Below are 18,389 nucleotides of genomic sequence, written 5' to 3'. Positions count from 1 at the left end.
GGAGGAGAAAGAAAGAAAAGGAAGGAGGAAAGGAAGGGAGGAAGAAAAGGAGGGAGGGAGGGAAGAAGGAAAGAAGGGAGGAAAAGAGGAAGGAAGGAACGGAGGAAGGAAAGGAGGGAGGGAGGAAGGAAGGAAGGAAGGCTGGGAGTGTGGTTCAATGGTAGAGCGCTCATCTAGCATGTACAATGGCCTGGTTTTGATCCCCAACACCACATAAATCAATAAATATTGGTTCAGCTCACAATTCTGAAGGCTGAGAAGTTCAAGGTAGGACATTTGGCAAGATCCATCTTGCTGATGGGAACTGTCTGCAGAGTCCCAGGGCATCACAGATCAGACAGAACATTCCAGCACATGTCTCTTCTCACAGAGCCATAGTTCTATCGGATTAGGGCCCTTCTCTTATGGCCTCATTTAGCTTTAATTGCCTCCTAAGGTCCCTCCAAATACTGGATTAAGTTTCTGCTCTCTTAATACCTCATAATAAAAACTCCACATGAGTTTTGTTGGGGGCATTCTAACCATAGCACATCCCTCCACTACAAACACAGTCCTCCCCTCTAGTGCACTCTGCTCAACCCCTTGAATTTGGCTCACCTGGAACTGGCCACCCAGCCCAGCTTTGTGACTGGACCCAGGGCCTGATATCTTGTGTACAGAAGTCTCCCAGAAGAGCTGGAAGCAGTTATCCAACAAGTGAGAACAAACAGTAGACAAAGAAAAATACAAAGACCTGTACCCAAGAGCAGTATCATTCACCCACAGGTCTGAGGGACAGATGAGTCAGGTGGAGGAAAATAGGAGGAGCAGGATGGATCCTGAGCTAAAGTGTGGCTAATTCCAAATGGTTCAAGACAGAGGCTTCTGGAGAGTCATCAGGCAGTCTCATCTTCAAGGGTGTGGGTTGATGATCAAGGGTGGGTAAGCCAGCTGCAAGGTGCTGGCAGGCCAGGAAGATGCTGCTCCATCTTCCCTTCCCATGGCTCACTGTAGAACTCAACCATTCATTCAACACATATTTGTTGAGTACGTACTGTGTGCCAGGCGCCACTAGCGAACAAACACAGTCATAGACTCTGTTCTCCTGGGGCTTACATAATATGGGAGAATGCACACGTATGTATAACTAAACACATGGATGGAGACTCGAAGGCCATCCAAGGGTGCTATGGCAATGCCTGATAGGGACCTCAGTTGTTTAGAGCAGGTCCCTGAGGAAGGGATCTCCTACACCTGAAGGAGGAGGAAGATCCACCAAGCCAGTAGGCAGCAGGGGTCGGAACAGCATTTCCAAAGGCCCAAGGTCAGAAGATGGTAGAGGACACAAGAGGCAGTGGTGAGGATGCAGGAGAAAGAGCAGGGACCCAGAAGAGCCACAGCTTGGAGGCCACAACAAGACTCAGGAGCTCTCTCCTATGAGCATGGGAGGCTACTGCAGCAGGGGTGTGGGTTAAACAGAGAAGTGGCTTGACAGGATATTCCCTTTTGTGTGTGTGTGTGTGTGGTACTGGGGTTTGAACCCAGAGCCTATACCTTGAGCCACTCCACCAGCCCTTTCTTTGTGATGGGTTTTTTTCAAGATAGGGTCTATTTGCCCAGGCTGATTTTGAACCATGATCCTCCTGATCTCTGCCTCCTGAGCAGCTAGGATTACAGGTGTGAACCACCAGTGCCCCACTAGGATATCCCCTTTTTAAAGACCACAGTGACATCTGAAGAATGGGTGGGATCAGAGGCACCCATGGACCAGGTGAGAGGTGAGGCTGGTGGCTGGCCAAGGGAACAAAGTCTCCTAAGAAGTGGACTGGACTCTATTTGAAATGGACTGACTTGGGAGGTAGGGGGCCCAGAGGGAAATCAGGGACAGCTGCTAAGGAAGATGTGATACCACTCTCACTGGGAGTGAAAACATGCAAGAGAGATGGTTTCCCCATGAAGAAGATGTGCTTGGAACCAAAGCCATGCATCACTGTCACTGTGAGCTCCTCTGGCAAGCATTACTGTCCCTCTTGCTCTATAAGTCCCTGCTACACTAGTCTCTTTCTATCTCTCAGACGCGACAAATTCATTCCTACCAAGGACCTTTCTACCCTATGTCCCTTCTGGCAGGAACACCATGCCCCAGCTCTTCCTTGGCTGGATGCTCCTCAGGAGTCAGGTCTCAACTCAAATGTCATCTCCCAGAGAGGCTTTCCCTGACCACGCTCACTAATGTTTACCTATAGCAACACAGTCACTATCTGCAGTTACCATATGTCTATGTTTACAGGTCAATGGAATTTCCCCCGGCACCAGAACAGAGGGCTATTCTTTAATGGCCAGACAGTGGCTACCCAGAATAAGTGCCCCATGGTGCTCTGCAGAAAGGGCATTCAGAGCTGTGGACAAGGAGAAAGGAGTCAGTCCAGCATGGCCTGGAAGGGAAGGGAGCTGGGTAGAAGGATAGTCATGGGGACCTGAGCAGGAACTGCTGGGAGGAAGGAGAAAATGCTGGCCTGGCCTCTCTCAAAGTGGAAAAGACAAGTGGGAGGCAAACAGAGACTTCCCAGGGCCCTAACAAGGAATCAGGGTTGCTGGTAGAAGCGCTGGCAGGCATGCCAGAGGCCAGGTGCCCTACCACCAAAGCATGCATAGTCTCATCATGACTCTCCCAGGCTGTCGCATCATCATCCTGCTTTCCGAAAGAGGGGGAAGAATTTGGGCTCCACAGTAAGGGGTAGCTCAGGGGTTAGGTCCCAGTGTTGTTCTGGAGCCGAGAGTACTATGAGGAGGGAGGGGTCGGCAACAGCAAAAGTGGCCAGGAGCACACAGAGGTAAGGACGGAAAAGTAGCCTTTTGGAGCAACTGCCCTGGTCTTGGTGATTGAGATGAAAGGGCGGAGGCCAGGCTGGGGAGGACTGAGGGAGAGTTGGAGGCCAGAGAGTGGCAAGAGGGGCAGCTCCTCTGAGAAACTTGGCTATAGGACAGTAACTGGAGGAGGTGGGGGGGTAACATGACTATTTTAAGACAGAAGAAACCTGAGCGTGTCTAATGCCGGAACCAGCAAAGAGGCAATGAAAGAAGCCAGGGGCAAGGAGGGTATTGACCATGCAAGTGCAGAAGTGCAGCCCTGTGGGCTTCTCTTTTTCTGGAAGCAGGCAGAGAGGACCCCAAGCAAGACTCAAGAGGCTTAAGGTCTGAGAGCAGGGAAGGCTTGAAGGAAGGCAGCATGAGGGGAAAGGGCCAGCTGGAGCAGTGATCAGACAGAGGCCCAGGGACGGGAGCCTGGTGACCATTCTTAGTACCATCTGCTCCCCACAGGTGAGATGATTGTCCAGGGCACCCAGCAACCCAGGTGCCAAGGTCAAAGAACAGAGCATTTCGGTTACCTGGAGCTGAGCTTTACAGGACAGTTCTATGGAAGAAGTGAAGTTAGGATGCAGACAAGGGAGTGACTGGGGTGACAGGCTGTGGAGTATAAACCAGAAAGGTCTGAGGGACAGAAAGTAGAGGCAGTGAGTGGGGGACCTTAGTGAACATGTCCGTGTGGGGTGAGCACAGGCCACAGCAGCTGGAGCAGCAATCTCAGCAGTGGAGGGGTTCTGAGCAAAGCAGTGGTAGGCAAAGCCTTAGTGATCCTGTACACTTACACTCAGCCATAGAGGAGGAGATGTTGTTTTAAAACAACAACAAACAACAAAAAAAATGAAACTCCTTCCCCTACAGCAGGTTCTCTGCCCCAGGGAAACCAGGTCACCACTTTCTTCTGGGGGGGTGGGGAGAAGAAGCTTCCTTGGTCAAGGCTGAGAAGCAGTGGCCGGGTAACCGGTAGGCTGGAACCTTTCCCACTGCCTCCCTCCAAGGTCCCCAGCTGCAGATCCCTTCCCAGCACCCCAGAACTTCTGGGCATACAGGTGATCCAGCCCCTCAGTTTCCAAAATGCCCTCTTCTCCAACTCCCAAGAGAGCCTATCCTTGGCTTCCCCACAGCTGTCTGGCACTGCTCCCCCATCACACCTTTATTTAAGTGGTAAATAAAGTGGGGGAGTGGGCCCACTTCCCTCTCACCTCAATCTGATCCATCCCTCACCTTCAATTTCTAATAGCATCAGGGCCCAGAATTCTCTCTCTCTGCTGAGCTCCTATCCTATATACTAATTGTCCACCTGAAAGCTCACCTTGGATATCCCTGAGGTGCCTCAGAACTGAATCTCTCAGCCACCCTTGTGCCTGTGCCCCCTCATCTGCTGCACCCATGGATTGTTTTATGGCCACACACCCAGCATTTATTTGCCCTGAGACTAAAAGGCCTAGTTTTGATGAATAGACATCCCCGTTTTAGGTCCTATAGTTTGAGGTACCCACCCCCAAGTCTCAATCCAAGTAGAGCATGTGACAAGGTCTAGAACATTCCACATTCTTGGCATAGCACTGCTTTAGGTTAGCACAAACAGGCTTATTAACAGCAGATCCTGGGGGTTGGCATGTGTGACCTGGTAAATTTGAAGCCTAGTGGCTGTAAAGCCAACATCCACACTTATAGCCTCATATTGAGTCTGAGACTAAAAGCATCAATGTGCACTGTACACTTGCACCCTGCAAGTTTGTCCTTTCATCTTAACCAAAAAAAAAAAAAAAGGCATGAACTATGTCCAATTTCCCCCAGTCCAAAGATGGGGGAATTAATCCATAGAAAGTTAACTATGTGCTCAGGCCACAGTACATGTGGTGCCAGAATTCAAAGCCAGGAGTGTGGCTCAAGAATCCTGGTTCTTGACTGCTAAGCTATACTGCCCGAAGCTGACACAGGTAAACAGAACCAATGAAAAAGGAGAAACAGGCCAGCTCTCGTGGTTTGGGCCCTGCCCAGTCTCAGGCCAGAATTACCCCTAGACTTTTCACTTATATAGGCCAATAAATTCCCTTCTGCATAAGTTTGGGTTTGTTGTAAAATCAGTCTGAAGTCCTGATAACTCATCATCTCAGTGATGGGACATCACCACCCACCTAGTTGTTCAGGCCAGAAACCAGGACATGCTCCTCCCCTCCTCCCTTTTCAGCATCCTGCAGATCCAACTAGCCACCAAAGCCTGGATCCCAAGCTCTAGCATCTACCACTTGCCTGGGTTTTTTGTTGTTGTTTGTCTGGGGGAGTAGAAGGGTTTGAATTCAGGACCTCACCATTGCTAGGCAGGCACTTGAGCCATGTACCCAGCGTTTTTTTTGCTTGGTTTTGTTTGGTTTTGCTTTAGTTGTTTTTTAGGTAGGTTCTCATGTTTTTGCCTGGGGCCAGCTTTAGACTGCAATCCTTCTACCTACAGCCTCCCACATAGCAGAGATCACATGCTTGAGCCACCATCCCGGCTTGTTGGTTAATCTGGGGAGTCTTGCTAACTTTTTGTCAGGGCTAGCCTCTAAGATCCTCCTAATCTCTGCCTGCAGAGTAGCTGGGATTACAGACGTGAACCACTGCATCAGCTTTTCCTAATTTTTGACAACCACCTTCATACTGTTCTTTTTTTTCCAGTTGGTCCCACCCTCAAATGTTCTCCCCACTCCCCTAAGATCCAGAGGTTATCATGCCACTTCCTGGCTGGACAGCTACCATTACTTGGCTGCCCCCAAATAAACTGCAGCTCCCCCACACACATACCTCTGGGGTCTCTGCTGCCCTCTTCTCTCTAAACAGCAGCTTCTGAAGCCCCCTCTACCTGGGGGCTCCTGCTCCTTCCTGCCAGGCAGAGGCTCACACATTACCACCACTTCTGAGTTGGCCTTTGCTGACCCCCAGCCAGCTACTCTCTGCCCTTGGCTCTCTCCACTTGGGCACATTTCATTGGTCTTTCAAGTCCTACTGTCTCTCAGGCTGTAAGCTCTTCAAGGGTAAGGCTGTCTCATTTGTCTTCTCATGCCCAGTTCACAGAGCACTCATAGAAGGGACAAAGAAATCAAGTACCTCCAGGAATGGGGCAGGCAGCTCACATCTCTTCTCATCTATTCTCTTTTCTTCTCTCCGCTCCTCTAGTGACAGTCAAGTTGAGGGAAAACAACACCAATGTCATAATTTCAGTGCAAAAAGCCTTTTATCGATGGACAAGCACATTACTTATTGGATTCTCAAAAACGACATTGTTGGTTCCATTTCCTGAAGAGACTGAGGTTCAGGAGGACTTGCAACCTGGAACTCAGTGCACACCCACAAAATCCACTCATCTCCTGGCACCACTCTCAGGCTGCACTCTGATGAAACCCTCGTCACCACTTGAATGGTGTTCTTGCCCACACTGGCCACAGGAGGGCAGCTGAGTGCTGACATGAGAGTCACTTTCTGTCCCACCCTATATCTACCCTCAGAAAGTCTTATCTGAGGGTAGGGGAATGGCCACGACTGAGAGGACCAAGGAAGGGGGCCATGGTTAAGGTTATTTCAGTGTCTGTTGGAATCACCACAGATCAAACTGGAGGGGAGTGAGGGAACAAATCACAAATTCCAAGACTTAAGGACTAGAAACAGACTGAACACCCGAAACTTACATTACCAGAGTATTTAATAGCAAGAGACAGGAAGTGATGGAGCATTGGATTGCTCAAAATGGGTGGCACAGACCCACAGCCCTCTGCAGGGACAGGTCGCTAGCCTGTCAGATCTGCTGGGCCCCAGGCTGAACAGGGGTTGTACTCAGGTTCGCAGAGACCTGGGGCACAGGGGCAGAAGGCACAATCAGTGTCTCCTGCACTGAGTACTGAGGGTGAGCCCACCTCCATGTGCAGGGCACACAGCAGTCACCAAGCAGGCTCACTCATTCCGGGAGCACAGACTTCCTGTGGAGGAAACCTTTAAGAGGTGGAAGGTTGCAACTCAAAGAGAGTGGGTGCCGGGATCTTAGGATAAGGAATCATCACAGTCCAGGTGTCTCCCAGTTGTCACCTGCAGCAGGAATGGGTCAAAAGTGGCAGGGTCCCCAATGTGTCAACTAGAAAGAGAACTCTCTGAAAGGCAGACTATGCAAAGCTCAAAAATCTGTAAGAGATGACTACCCTCATCTTGGCTGGATGGAAGCTGTGTTGTTGGAGGCTGAGGAGGAGATGAGATGAACCCTGGCATCCTGTTCCAGCTCAGCCTGAACCCTGAGGCTGGAGGAAAGTTAAGGCAAGATCTTGGCCCATCATTGGCCCCAGCCCTATCCCATGCACAAGTGCAGGCTAATGGAGCTTATGGGAGCCCAGATGCCCAGCTTCTCCTGGGCACTCAAACCTGCACCCAGCTCCCACCTCACTCCCAGCTGAGCCTGAGAATGGGTAACAGCAGTACCACTTTCCCATTTTCTAAGTCCTTTTCCACCACATGCAGTCTGACGGCCTTGACCAGGCCAGAGTTCCACAGCAAACGTCTCAGTATCTATCCTGGGAACACTAAGTCCTCAGCACGCCCCACACTCACTCCAAACACAGAACTGAAGGGACATCAAAGGCAGAAAGTTGAAGAAAGCCTTTGCCCATCCCCTCCATCCACCCCCAGACCTATCCCGGGTGTGAGCAGACATGATGATGCTGGGGACACAGCCCTTCCCTCCAATGAATCACAACCTTACACCCCTAGCACCCCAAGGACTTGAACCCAAAGGTCACCCCTTCAGCTCTGATCCCTCTTCAGCTCTGACCACCTGGATCTTTCTCCTCCATGTTTACTTCAGCTAACCTCTGTGCCCTTCCCCATTCCTTAGGTTCAGGCCAGAAAAGCTAAAAGCCTAGCTGGGGAGCAGCTGCCTGGCATCTGGAAGATTGTTCTAGCAACAGGAAATATCTGAGGGGCTGTAGGGGAAGCAGGGACAGAAGGGGCAGAGACACAGGGACTTGGGCTCAAGCCCTGACTCAAGCTGCATATCAAATGTGTGTTGTGAAGACTTCTTCTAGGGGAGAAACCAGATTTTGCACTGCATCTTAAAGAGTGGTAGTAAAGCAGGGGAGAGAGGAGGGACAGAGCAGTAGGGGCACCCAAAATGGAGGATGAGCTCCCAGCTTGGAATCAGGAGCCTTAGGGTCCAGTTCCAGCTCTGCCATTCACTTGAGCATGTATGTCATTTGCTTCTGTGAGTTTCAGAGCTGTTATCTGAGCTTCCCCATTTGTACAATGATGGGGCTTTCAGGGGTTTGGAGACCCTCTATCCCACTGGAGACAGAGGAGAGCACAGCATGAAGAGGAAAGAAAGGTGATGTACTGGGCAGGCCAGGAGAAACTGGGTACAGTAAAGTTAAGAGTTCTCTCCTCCCCCGGGGTCCTGCAAAATGAAGTGGGAAATGGACCCCCTAAGCCCAACCCACTGCCCTGGTGCCAGGACCAGTCCCACACACCACCCGCCACTGCCCTGGACAGCTCTCTGTCCAAGGAGCTAGGAGTGGCACCCCTGTGGTAAGAGGTCGGCAGTTCCCAAGGCCAGTGTGGCACAGCTGCCCGGGATTAGTGCAAAACCCTGAGCTGCTTGGCAGAGATCACACATCGTGATAAGACTCGAATCAGCTTAGCTCACCTGCCCACACCCCTCAGCTGCCCCTTACCAGCCCCTCCTCACAAGCACCCAGCAGTCTCTCTTCTCAGAGGAAAACTGGGACCCTGCCCCTGCCCAAGCAAGCAAAGGGAAGGGGGATGTGAAGGAAAGGGGCAAACAAGGTCAGAGTCACCCCCAACAAACACCTAACACCCTCAGAAGCCCCCAGGAGCTCCTACATACACAGCTGAACAGAGGGGCGGGACAGTACAGACATCCCCCACTCTCCCACTTATCCCCTGGGGCTCCGCCTGAGGTGGCCTTGGCCTGGTTTTACCTTGTGCTCTGGGCCACCCAGGCCCTTCCCTCCAGATGGTTCCTGTCCTTGGAGAGACAGAGGCAGGAGACCCACACAGAGCTCCCACAGCTGGGAATCCTCAGCTCCACTTCCTGGAGCAAGGCACTCCTGAGGCCCCCCAGCTGTGGGAATCTTGCCATCTTCACACCAACCCACAGTACAGAAGGCATCCTGCTCTGGGCTACATTTGTTTCCAAACCTAAGCAGGGGCCCAGCGCAGGCAGCCCCCAAGTTCACTCAGACATCCAAGATGCCTTAGGGAGAGGCCACACTGGGCAATGTTACTCAGATCCCCGTCCAGGGAAAAAAGCTTCAGGAAGGACCAGCTGTCTGCGTTCTTGTGGCTGTTGTTTCTCCTCAGTCTTCAGCACAGAGGGCAGTGTTGGGCCTTAGTACCTGGTGGGGAGAGGCCAGCACTAGGGAAAGGCTTCAGACTCCTTCCTCTTTGATCTGTGTGCTGTGTCCTGTCCCATGTTAAACAATGACTGTCTGTTCCTACAAAAAGGACAGAAGGGGAGGGGGAGGCTTAGAGTGGGAGGAGAGGCTGGCTGCTTCAGAGGCCAATTCTCAGGAGGAAGTCTCATCTGTCCCACCCCTCCCCGAGTTGCAGAGGAAGGTGGGGAAAGCAGCCTTGCTGAAGAACTGATTCCGTAAAGAAAGTTGCCCAACTGCACCCAGAGAGGTGCCCTTAACAAGGGTAAAAGGTTTTGCCATGCCCTCCTCCCTTTCTCCCTCTGGATGTACCCTGGGCCTCTCACCTGTGTGAGGCACTTTCGGAAAGGCCTCTGCTCTGCAGCTGCCGCAGGGTACACTCTGGGAGACTGCGACTCTCCGGCACTGCTTCCACTGCTTTGCACTTAGGAATCTTCATCACCTTCGCTGGAGCCACCAGGCTCAGCCTCATGGGATGCAGGACGTTCTCGGGCCAGCAGCGCACTTAGGCCTTGGGCACGGAGGAGAAGGCCTCCACCCAAGAAGAGGATTCCACAGAGCACAAGCAGGGACAGCACGCCCAGCACCACAGCCTGCACTATGCCAGCTCCCCCTCCCTTGGGGAGCTCCAGAGGCGCCCCGGACTGGTTGCAGCAGCTCAGCCAGGCGGCCTGGGCCGCAGAGCCCACCTGTGAGCTGTTCATGCTCCTGTGCCACCAACTGCCCAGATGTGCGAAGTACCACCAGATGTGCAGGGAGCTTGAGAGACGTGCGGTGGGTGGGCAGAGGGATTCAAGGGGCGGGTCTCAGGAGCAACACTAGCCACTCTGCTTGCACATAGCGCTTAGGCCCCTCCTAGGCAAGAGGGCTCCTACAGTGTGGTCTGTGGTTCCCTCTCCAAGGCCAGGCTCCTAGGCCTGGTGTATTTCTTCTCTTCATCCCCAATGCCCACACCCACCTTTACAAATCCATCCAGTCCAACCTTGGTGCCCTTGTCCCCAAGGCTCTCCTCCTTTGGCAAAGGGCAAGAGCTAGCCCTCAGGGTTTCTCAAAGTCCATCCAATGTGCTGACTGAGGTGCTGCACACTCTGAGCAGGACACAGTAAAAAAATCTGTCTCTGGACCAAAGTTCAACAATGCTAGGTGGCCCCAGTGGCTTTAAGAAGGCCTTAAGAATCTAAGTGCCTCCTCTAGACTCCAGGACAGAGAAAGATGGAGGATAGAGCTGTTGCTCTCTAGATTTCGGGCCTACCCCCCATCCTTTTCTCCTGCCCCTGGCCAAGTAGTCCTATTTATCAACAGCAGAGCACAGATCTGACCCATCATGTGCCCCACCCCTAACTTAGAGGATCAGGATGTCAAAAGGGATGGCGACAGTACTGTACTGTCCACCAAGTGTAGCCCACTGCCAGCTGGGCATCCATTCTATGGCCAGCCAGGGTAGAGAGTGGAGTGGAGTGGAGTCTGCATGCAGAAAAGCAGAAAGTCTGAAAAGCAGGGAAGGAAGCAAGACCTCCTTCCCAGTCTCCAGGGAGATTCTGCAGCAAGCTTTGAGTGCTCTTTTCACAAATAAAGTCTCAGACTGGAGACATGACTCAAGCACCTGCTTTATAGGCACAAAGTCAATTCAAACCTGGTCCCACAGGTGATACAGGCAAGCACCTATATCACCAATGCCTCAGAGGAAAACAAGAATTCCAGACTGCAGCTGGTGGAGTGGCTCAAATGGTAGAGTGCCTGTCTAGCAACCATGAGGCCCTGAGTTCAAACCCCAGCACCATCAAAAAAATAAAGAAAATAAAGAATCCCAGACTGCAGCGAGTCAGGTAGACTTGCTGAGCAAGTGCCTTCCCCAACTCCATACCACCTCAGGAATCCTCTTCCTCCAGGATGTCCAGAGATCATGAAGAGGACATCACAAAACCCGTCTGGAAACAACCTGATGTGGCCTGGGAAAAACATGCAAACACTTCATAGCCATCCTGGCTACCTACATGCTCCAAGACAATGAGCAAGACCCCCTCCCCCTTAGTTCTCCTTCCTATATACAATTCAATTAGTCAGGTTAACACTGCCCCAGATGTGGCAAAAAAAAAAGCATTGCAAAATATGGACTAAATCAATAAAATCAACTACACAAAGCTGAATGCGCTTGTGTAAAAATGAGTGGAGTTACCAAAGCAATGTCCTAAGAATATGAAGGAAGCTCAACCTGGAAAAAGTGATCACCAGACACCTTAAGTAAGTTTTAAGCTGACCAATCTCTCCTCAGACACCCCATATCAAATGACTTTCTGGTATAGACAGGGACTTAAATGTGTTCTAGTAAGATAAGGAAGGTATTTTTCCTATATAGAATAAAGGCCAGGGATGTCATGGCTTCCTTAAGAAGACAAACTGCTCAGTCACATACAAAAGCAACAGACCCTCACCCATGGAACTAACCATGATAACATATGGGTGGTAGTACCTGCTTTTGTGAATGTCCAACAAAGTGCAAATTCTGTCAGTTTTAATCTAACTTTAGTCCCATCCATCCACTCCACTCAGCTGTAATAATGCCCTTGACATACTCCTGTGTCAAGAATGCCAAAGTGTTAATGCTGTAGGGAAGGACATAGGCCAACGGAAAGCTGGTTGAACTCAAATCCACATCTCAATTTTATTCACCATCCTCATGGTAGCTTTTCTGTACATGGGAGAAGGAAAGGGGACACACCCCAATGGTGTGGAGAGACTGTGGGCTGGACTTTATCCTCAGTCAAGGTTACAGGGGTGACAGTGGTTGGCAACCACAAAACAAGGAAGCCAGGGCTGCCCTTCACCAAGTCTCACCAAGGACCCAGAACAGGTTCCACAGCCTCAAAGGCCTGGCAGTGCAATTCCCAGAAGGCACGGTCTGGGAACCAAGATCAAAGCTCCAGCAAGGCCTAGAGGGCAAGGGTGTCTTTGATAAGCCTGCGCATGGTGGTAGTGACCGAGGTGCCCAGGGCATCAGTGATCTGAAAGGAGATCTTGTACAGGTAGGGCTGCACGTCCCGCAAGCCTGTGTCAAACACGTTGTCCACCTCTGACTGCGTGGGCATCTTGGGCAGGTACTCATGCCGGTTCATCACCTCCACAATGTTGATGATTTTCTCACACAGCTTCTCACCCACTTTCTCCCGGCAGATCTGCCGCTCTTGCTCTGTGGCCAGGGCTACCACGTGAACCTTGACTGTCCACACTTCCCAAGGAATGCACTCATCTGAGAAAGGCCAGCGAGACTTCTTCTTCTGATAGAACTCCAAGGATATCTGGCCCAGCCCATCACCACCTGAGTTTCGCAGTGCATCCTGGGGAAGAAAGAATAACAAGGTGAGCAGGCCAAGGCCTTTGAAGGGTTCTCCCCCTGTGAGGCCTCTCCCAGCTCTCATAGCCCTTCAGGCAGAGCAGAGAAGGAGACTCAGAGAGGGTAAAGGATTTATGTGAGACCTGGCTGCTCTTTCCTCAGGCTGCAGGCATGGTTCTCAAGTGGTAGAGCATCTGCCTAGCAGGCATGATGCCCTGAGTTAAACCTCAGTGTCACCAAGAAAAAAAAAATCTTGAGCTACCCATCAGGAATAGTCTCTCCTCCATGGACAAAACCAAGGTCACATGACCCTGACTGAGGGTAACAAAGGTTAACAGTTCTGTAAAACTTACTGTATGTCAGGCTCCTCTGTTCCAAACACTGGACACATCTGTCCCAATTAATCCTTGTAATACACCTTATGAGGTGAGTACGATTATCATTCCAATTTTACATCTGGTGGAGCCACCTACCCAAGGTCATAGGCTCTGTGGATGGTAGGGCCTGGCTCCAAAGTCCATGATCTTAACCACTTTACTCTGTGTTGCCTATCACTTTTTTTTTCTTCTTCTTCAGTACTGGAGGTTGAACTCAGGACCTCCCATTTGCTAGGCAGGTGCTCTACCACTTGAGCCATATCCCCAGCCATAGAGGTGTCAGAGAAAGAGCAATGACACCCACTGCACCGCTCCCAAAGGGACCAGACTACCAGCACTGTTTCCTACTCAACCTTCTTCCCTGGGGATTTATGCATAAATCCCCATCCCTACCACACCCAGACACATAAGCCCTCTCCTCAGAGATCTCAACACACTTGTTCCTTAGAGCCTAAAAGAATGTGACTTACACTCCCAGGAAGAGAAAACTGATCCAACAGCCAGTGAGGGTAGAGAAGCATCCCAGGTCCACCTGCCATTGTTGTATCACACACCTACCTTGAATTCCCCAACAACCTTGCGCAGAGCCCGGTCCAGCTCTTCAGAGGAAACACGCACATAGGTGAAGTCAATGAAGTCACAGTCTACATCTTGGGTGCCCACGGTGCCGATGGAATAGGTACCTTCCTTCTTGTAGTGGAACTTGCCTGTGCTGCGGTGCAGTAGCACCGTGTGTAACACAGCCAGCATGGCTTCCTCCACCTGTCGCCCCTCCACAGACACCTCCAACACCTCCGAGCGACAATTCATTCTGCATCCAGTAACCAACACCAGAGCCAGGAACGAGGATGAAGACAGAGAGATTCGCCCCACCCAGGGGCAGGCCTGCAAAAGGAGCCCAGGTCAAAATGCTAATCCCTTCTGATCTCTGCATGGCCTCTAGTTACTTCTTGCTCAGCCAGCTCGGCTCCTGCCCCTGCTGGCCTTCTCTGCGTTTTGGCAGCACATTCTATCAAAGAACCACAGGCCTCCAAACCAGAAAGGGGCAGAATTTCAAATCACCCGTCCAAACACCGAAACAAAGATCGCATTCCATTTAAGACACTGTCAAGCACTGGCCTCGCAAAGGTAAACACAGACATACCACTGGGAACTGAAGGGACACAGGAAAGACAGGGAGGTAAATGTTCCCATGGTGGCAAGATCACAAGATGGGAGGAAGAACAGACTGGAATCTAATTTCCTAGGACCCTGAATGACCAGGTTAAGGTGTTGGGACTTTACCCACAGGGCAGTGAAGAGTCAACGCATCTCTGTGTCATGATCAAACGTGTGGGCTGAGGGCTGGTGGCTCACACCTGTAATCCTGGCCAGTCAGGAGGCAGAAATCAGGAGCATCACAGTTCAAAGCCAGCCGCAAACAAATGGTTTATGAGACCCTATCTTGAAAATGCCCAACACAAAAAAAGGGCTGGCAGAGTGGTTCAAGTGGTAGAGCCCCTGCCTAGCAAGTCTGAGGCCCTGAGTTCAAACCTCAGTGCCACCAAAAAAAAAAAAAAAAATGGCTCTTAACTCCTTTAGGGCCACAAATTGCTTTAAAAGCCAGTAAAAGCTATGAAGACTGGGCTTTAAACGCTGAATGACACATGCACGTGCACATACACACCAAATCTAATTCATTTCTAGGGCCATCCAAGACTCCAGTGTAAAAATAGGTGGATTTAACCCAGAAAGGTTGGACAGCGAGACCAAGCAGAGGCCACTATAATAGTGACGGTTACAGAAACTGAACAATCAGGTGTGGGATGGTGAAGTGCACTGGGGAGGTTTCAAGTTCAGCAGTCCTGGGTTTGAATCCCAGATCTTCTACTTTTTAAGAGATTGGGTTCTCACTCTATTGCACAGACTGGCCCTGAACTCCTGGATTCAAGCCATCCTCCTGTCTCAGCCTCCTAGTAGCTGGGACTACTGCATCTGGCTCCCCTAGTTCTTGCTCTGCACTATGGTTTGCATCTTTTGGAGATTTTGGCAGTATAGGGGACTTGAACTCAGGGCCTCACACTTGCTAGGTAGGCACTCTACCATTTGAACCATGCCCTCAGCCCTGGTTAAATGGTTCTCAAAGACCATGTGTTGTATGCCTGGTTGCCAATCTGTAGTGCTATGGGAACTGTTGGAATTTTTAAGAGGTGGGCCTAGGGAAGGAAGGAGTTTATTAAGAGCATGCCGTTAAAGAGACTAGTGAGACCCCAACCTTCCTCTTCTTCTTGCTTCCTGACTGCCGTAAGGTGAAATGAATAGCTTTGTTCCACCACATGTTCCCAGCCATAATATTCTATATACCACAGGCCCAAAAGTAAAGAGCCAGTCAACCATGGACTGAAACCGTGAGGCAAAATAAATCTCCCTTCCTTTTAAGTCTAAGTTGACCAACACACTCTGGGACCCTAAGCAAATCATTCAACCTCTCTAAACTTTGGTTTTCTACCTGTAAGATGAGATTGTAGCAAGAATGAATGTATAGCATAACATGCTTGTTAAGACTCAAAAGCCAGGCCGCCTGGATTGGAACCCCAGGTCTGCCACTGCTCCTATATGAACTGCTTAACACCTATGTGCCTCGGTTTCCCCATTGATAAGGAGATGGTAGGGCTGGGGATATAATTCAATGGTAAAGAACTTGCCTAACATGTACAGGCCTGCACTGAAAAACAAAAAAAGATAGTAATAATAGCTGCCTTCAAAGAAGTGTCTAAAGGGCTGAATGAGTTACAGGTGTAAACCACTTAAAACAGAAGTACACTGACAAGCACAATGCATGTACAGGCAAAAATCCCACTGACCAGCGAACGAACACCTGAACAATGAAGGACAAGAATGAAAAACAGGTCATGCTAAGGGGAGGGCACTGGCAGAGAGGGAGGGTGAAAGGAAGAAAGAAAGTGATGTACTTTCCATACAAAAATAAATATAGAATTTTTAAAACTGTTGAAGTCACCATAAGAAGAGAACTAAGGCCAGGTGCCGATGGCTCACGCCTGTAATCCTAGCAACTCAGCCCAGGCAAATAGTTCACGAGACCCTTATCTTGAAAAACCCTTCACAAAAATAGGGCTGGTGGAGTGGTTCGAGGTGTAGGACCTGAGTTCAAGCCCCGGTACCACAAAAAACTAAATAAATAAAAAAGACTAAGGTAGAAAGGGGAAAAAATGGAGGGGATGAACCAATTCAGGATACAATACATATATGCATGGATGGAAATGTCATAATCAAACTCTCTATACAGGTATCTTAAACAAAAATGTCTTTTTTTCCCTTCAAAAACAGGACAGGAACGTAATTCAGGTCCTGTCTGGGGGTTGGTACCAGTGGGAAGGGGCACGATATAAGGAAAGGGTGTGGGAGGGTGAATATGATGGAAATATGTACTCATGCATGAAAATGGAAACATGAGACCTGTTCCTGTTGGAACTATTCTAAGAAATGAGGAGAGAGGGGATAAAGGAGAATGATGGGAGAGGGTGAATTTAACTAAGATATATTGTAAGCACTTCTGTAAATGTCACAACATACCCCCAGTACAGCAATGATAATTAAAAAAAAAAAAAACAGGAAGTACCTGGCAAGTAGTAAACATTCACTAAACATTAGCCAGTGTAATTCATTATATTGTTACTGCCTAGAGATGATGCAAGGCTATGCTAAGACAGAAATCTTCCCTCCTTTTAAGCCCTTTGTGTCAGATATTTTGTCAGACAAAAAGCTGACGAACACACTCTGGGACCTTAGATTTGAGAACCAGAACTTAGTAAGTAACCAAATATGAGCCCAGAAAGAGAATAAACACTCAAGTTTATTGTAGCTGTGTGTTGAGCTTGCAAATGTCCCCTGACAGGGAATTCACTACCTCTCACAGCAGACTGTTCTAGCATTAGACAGTTTCATTGTTCTTCCTTCTACATCTTGTACTTCAAACCACTGGGATATCTGTAGCTACATAAAATAAGTCTCACCCCTTTTTCCACAAATGAGCTTTTCAGATACCTTGAGATGACAGTCATTGAGTCACCTACTCACCCCTTCTACAAGTTCAAGGTACTCAGTCCCCTTAAATAAGTGTACTCGGTATCCCATCTTATCTCCTGGGGTCCTGGCGGCTCTCCTCTAAGTATATTTCCATTTGTCTCCCCCCTCCTTACACAGCAGTGCTCAACACTGGAAACAATGCAGCAGTCTGTGAACTGCTCAGAGATCCGGCTGGCCCTGCCTCTAAACTGGCCATAAGTTGGACCTACCTGTAAAAGCAGTCTTCTTTCTGCCTCTTCCACTAGGCAGACAGTTCCTTGAAGGCAGGGGCCCCATCCTATTCATCTCTGTAAACCCACTTCCTACTACCCAATACCAAGTAACTACTCAAGGCATCCTAACCGAGGAATTCCAAGTCCTTCTGGGGTTACTGGGTTCGTTTCTCTTGATGGAGGCTGAGATAAGTTCTTGCCCATTTCTGTCCTCTAATTTAACTCTTCCGTCCTGCAGTTTCCCACCTAGACTCAACTCTGGCCCAGTCCCCTTTCTTCCAATTGCCCCTCCTGAGTTCCACCACAAACTTTCAAACAGGCCATATATCTCACTTTAGCCCCAAGTTCAGGCTCCTCCCTCAACTTCAGGGCTATTCTTGGAGCCACCCCTCTAGGAAGTCAGTACTGATCAGCCCAGCCTCCTTCCCACAACAGCCGTATTTGGGTGTCCCTCGCTGCGACGGTGAGCAAGGAAGCTCGTCCCTCTGGTCCCCCCTAAGGTGCAGAGACTGACAGGCACCTTCTTGGAGGCGGACTGGAACATGGCTGGAGCCAGGACTGCCCCTTTCCCACCTTACGTGTAAAGGCTGAAGGGCGGGGTCACTCGGGCTCTGCTCACCCTTCCTCCTCCCGCCCAGACACGACCTCTTCAGGTACGACCTCCTCAGGGACGAACTCCGCAGCCACGCTCCAACCTCCGCACGGACACTGAGCAGGGAGAGCCAGACTAAAAGCAAAGACAAAAGGCTACTCGACTCCGCATCGAGAACTCTGGCGGGGCGCAAGAAGCGCGTCCACCAGGCTCGCGTTCTCTGCCGCCGCTGCCCGGGAACCTCCACTGTCCAAGCGAGCCAGGAGCCGGCTCCTCGGACGTGAGACTCGGGAGTTCTAGGCGAGCCCTCGTGTCCGCCACCCCGAGGAGCGCCTACGCTCGCACAGAAGAGGAACAGTCGGTTAAAACGGTCCCTTACCTCCTCGAACTCCCGTCCCGGACCCAAAAAGCCACTTGGCAGCCTCCCGGCGGGCACCAAGACCACCACAGCAAGAACCGCTCCGCGACCGGAAGCCACACGCAGCCCCCGGGAGGGTGGTGCTCCGGGACGGCACCATCTGCGGCCGCGGGCGGGGG

At 50.5% G+C, this 18,389-nt stretch overlaps 2 protein-coding genes and 1 long non-coding RNA gene across 7 annotated transcripts in view; all 3 read right to left on the bottom strand.

The window, feature by feature from the left end:
* The window catches only part of LOC141425756 (uncharacterized), a 42,454-nt gene extending 36,579 nt beyond the window's left edge, over positions 1 to 5,875 (bottom strand). The window contains exon 1 of the long non-coding RNA XR_012450842.1: positions 5,632 to 5,875. This is a non-coding gene — a long non-coding RNA (uncharacterized lncRNA). The remainder of the gene's footprint in view (positions 1 to 5,631) is intronic.
* Positions 5,876 to 6,508: 633 nt separating this feature from the next.
* Positions 6,509 to 10,527, bottom strand: Smim41 (small integral membrane protein 41). The gene is made up of 2 exons (XM_074083430.1): positions 9,581 to 10,527; positions 6,509 to 9,317 (listed from the first exon to the last, which is right to left on the bottom strand). Exon 1 carries the CDS (start codon positions 9,956 to 9,958, stop codon positions 9,680 to 9,682), a length of 279 nt encoding a protein of 92 aa, XP_073939531.1. The 5' UTR covers positions 9,959 to 10,527; the 3' UTR covers positions 6,509 to 9,317; positions 9,581 to 9,679.
* A 1,364-nt stretch (positions 10,528 to 11,891) lies between these two features.
* On the bottom strand, positions 11,892 to 18,389 carry Atg101 (autophagy related 101). Of its 5 annotated transcripts, none has more exons than XM_020186931.2 (4): positions 18,232 to 18,389; positions 17,839 to 17,987; positions 13,521 to 13,847; positions 11,892 to 12,589 (listed from the first exon to the last, which is right to left on the bottom strand). In XM_020186931.2, exons 1-4 carry the CDS (start codon positions 18,368 to 18,370, stop codon positions 12,185 to 12,187), a joined length of 1,020 nt encoding a protein of 339 aa, XP_020042520.1. In that variant the 5' UTR covers positions 18,371 to 18,389; the 3' UTR covers positions 11,892 to 12,184. The 5 variants fall into 5 exon arrangements, with proteins under 5 accessions (XP_020042520.1, XP_020042521.1, XP_020042523.1 ...); XM_020186932.2 differs by having other exon boundaries at positions 17,880 to 17,987; positions 18,232 to 18,262; XM_020186934.2 differs by lacking the exon at positions 17,839 to 17,987 and having other exon boundaries at positions 18,232 to 18,352.

Source organism: Castor canadensis, chromosome 8 (genome assembly GCF_047511655.1).
Source record: "Castor canadensis chromosome 8, mCasCan1.hap1v2, whole genome shotgun sequence".
Classification (NCBI taxonomy): Eukaryota; Metazoa; Chordata; class Mammalia; order Rodentia; family Castoridae; genus Castor; species Castor canadensis.
This window is presented reverse-complemented; position numbering and strand designations above follow the sequence as displayed.

Bases quoted from the DNA above. Each gene is read 5' to 3' on its own strand.
- Atg101 (XM_020186931.2), bottom strand. From the start codon at position 18,370: ATGGTGCCGTCCCGGAGCACCACCCTCCCGGGGGCTGCGTGTGGCTTC. The intron at 17,988-18,231 runs GTAAGGGACCGT...CTTTGCTTTTAG, and splicing joins CGGGACGGGAGTTCGAGGAG to TCTGGCTCTCCCTGCTCAGT. The intron at 13,848-17,838 runs GTAAGGTGGGAA...CTCCTTTTGCAG, and splicing joins CCGCCCTTCAGCCTTTACAC to GCCTGCCCCTGGGTGGGGCG.
- Smim41 (XM_074083430.1), bottom strand. From the start codon at position 9,958: ATGAACAGCTCACAGGTGGGCTCTGCGGCCCAGGCCGCCTGGCTGAGC.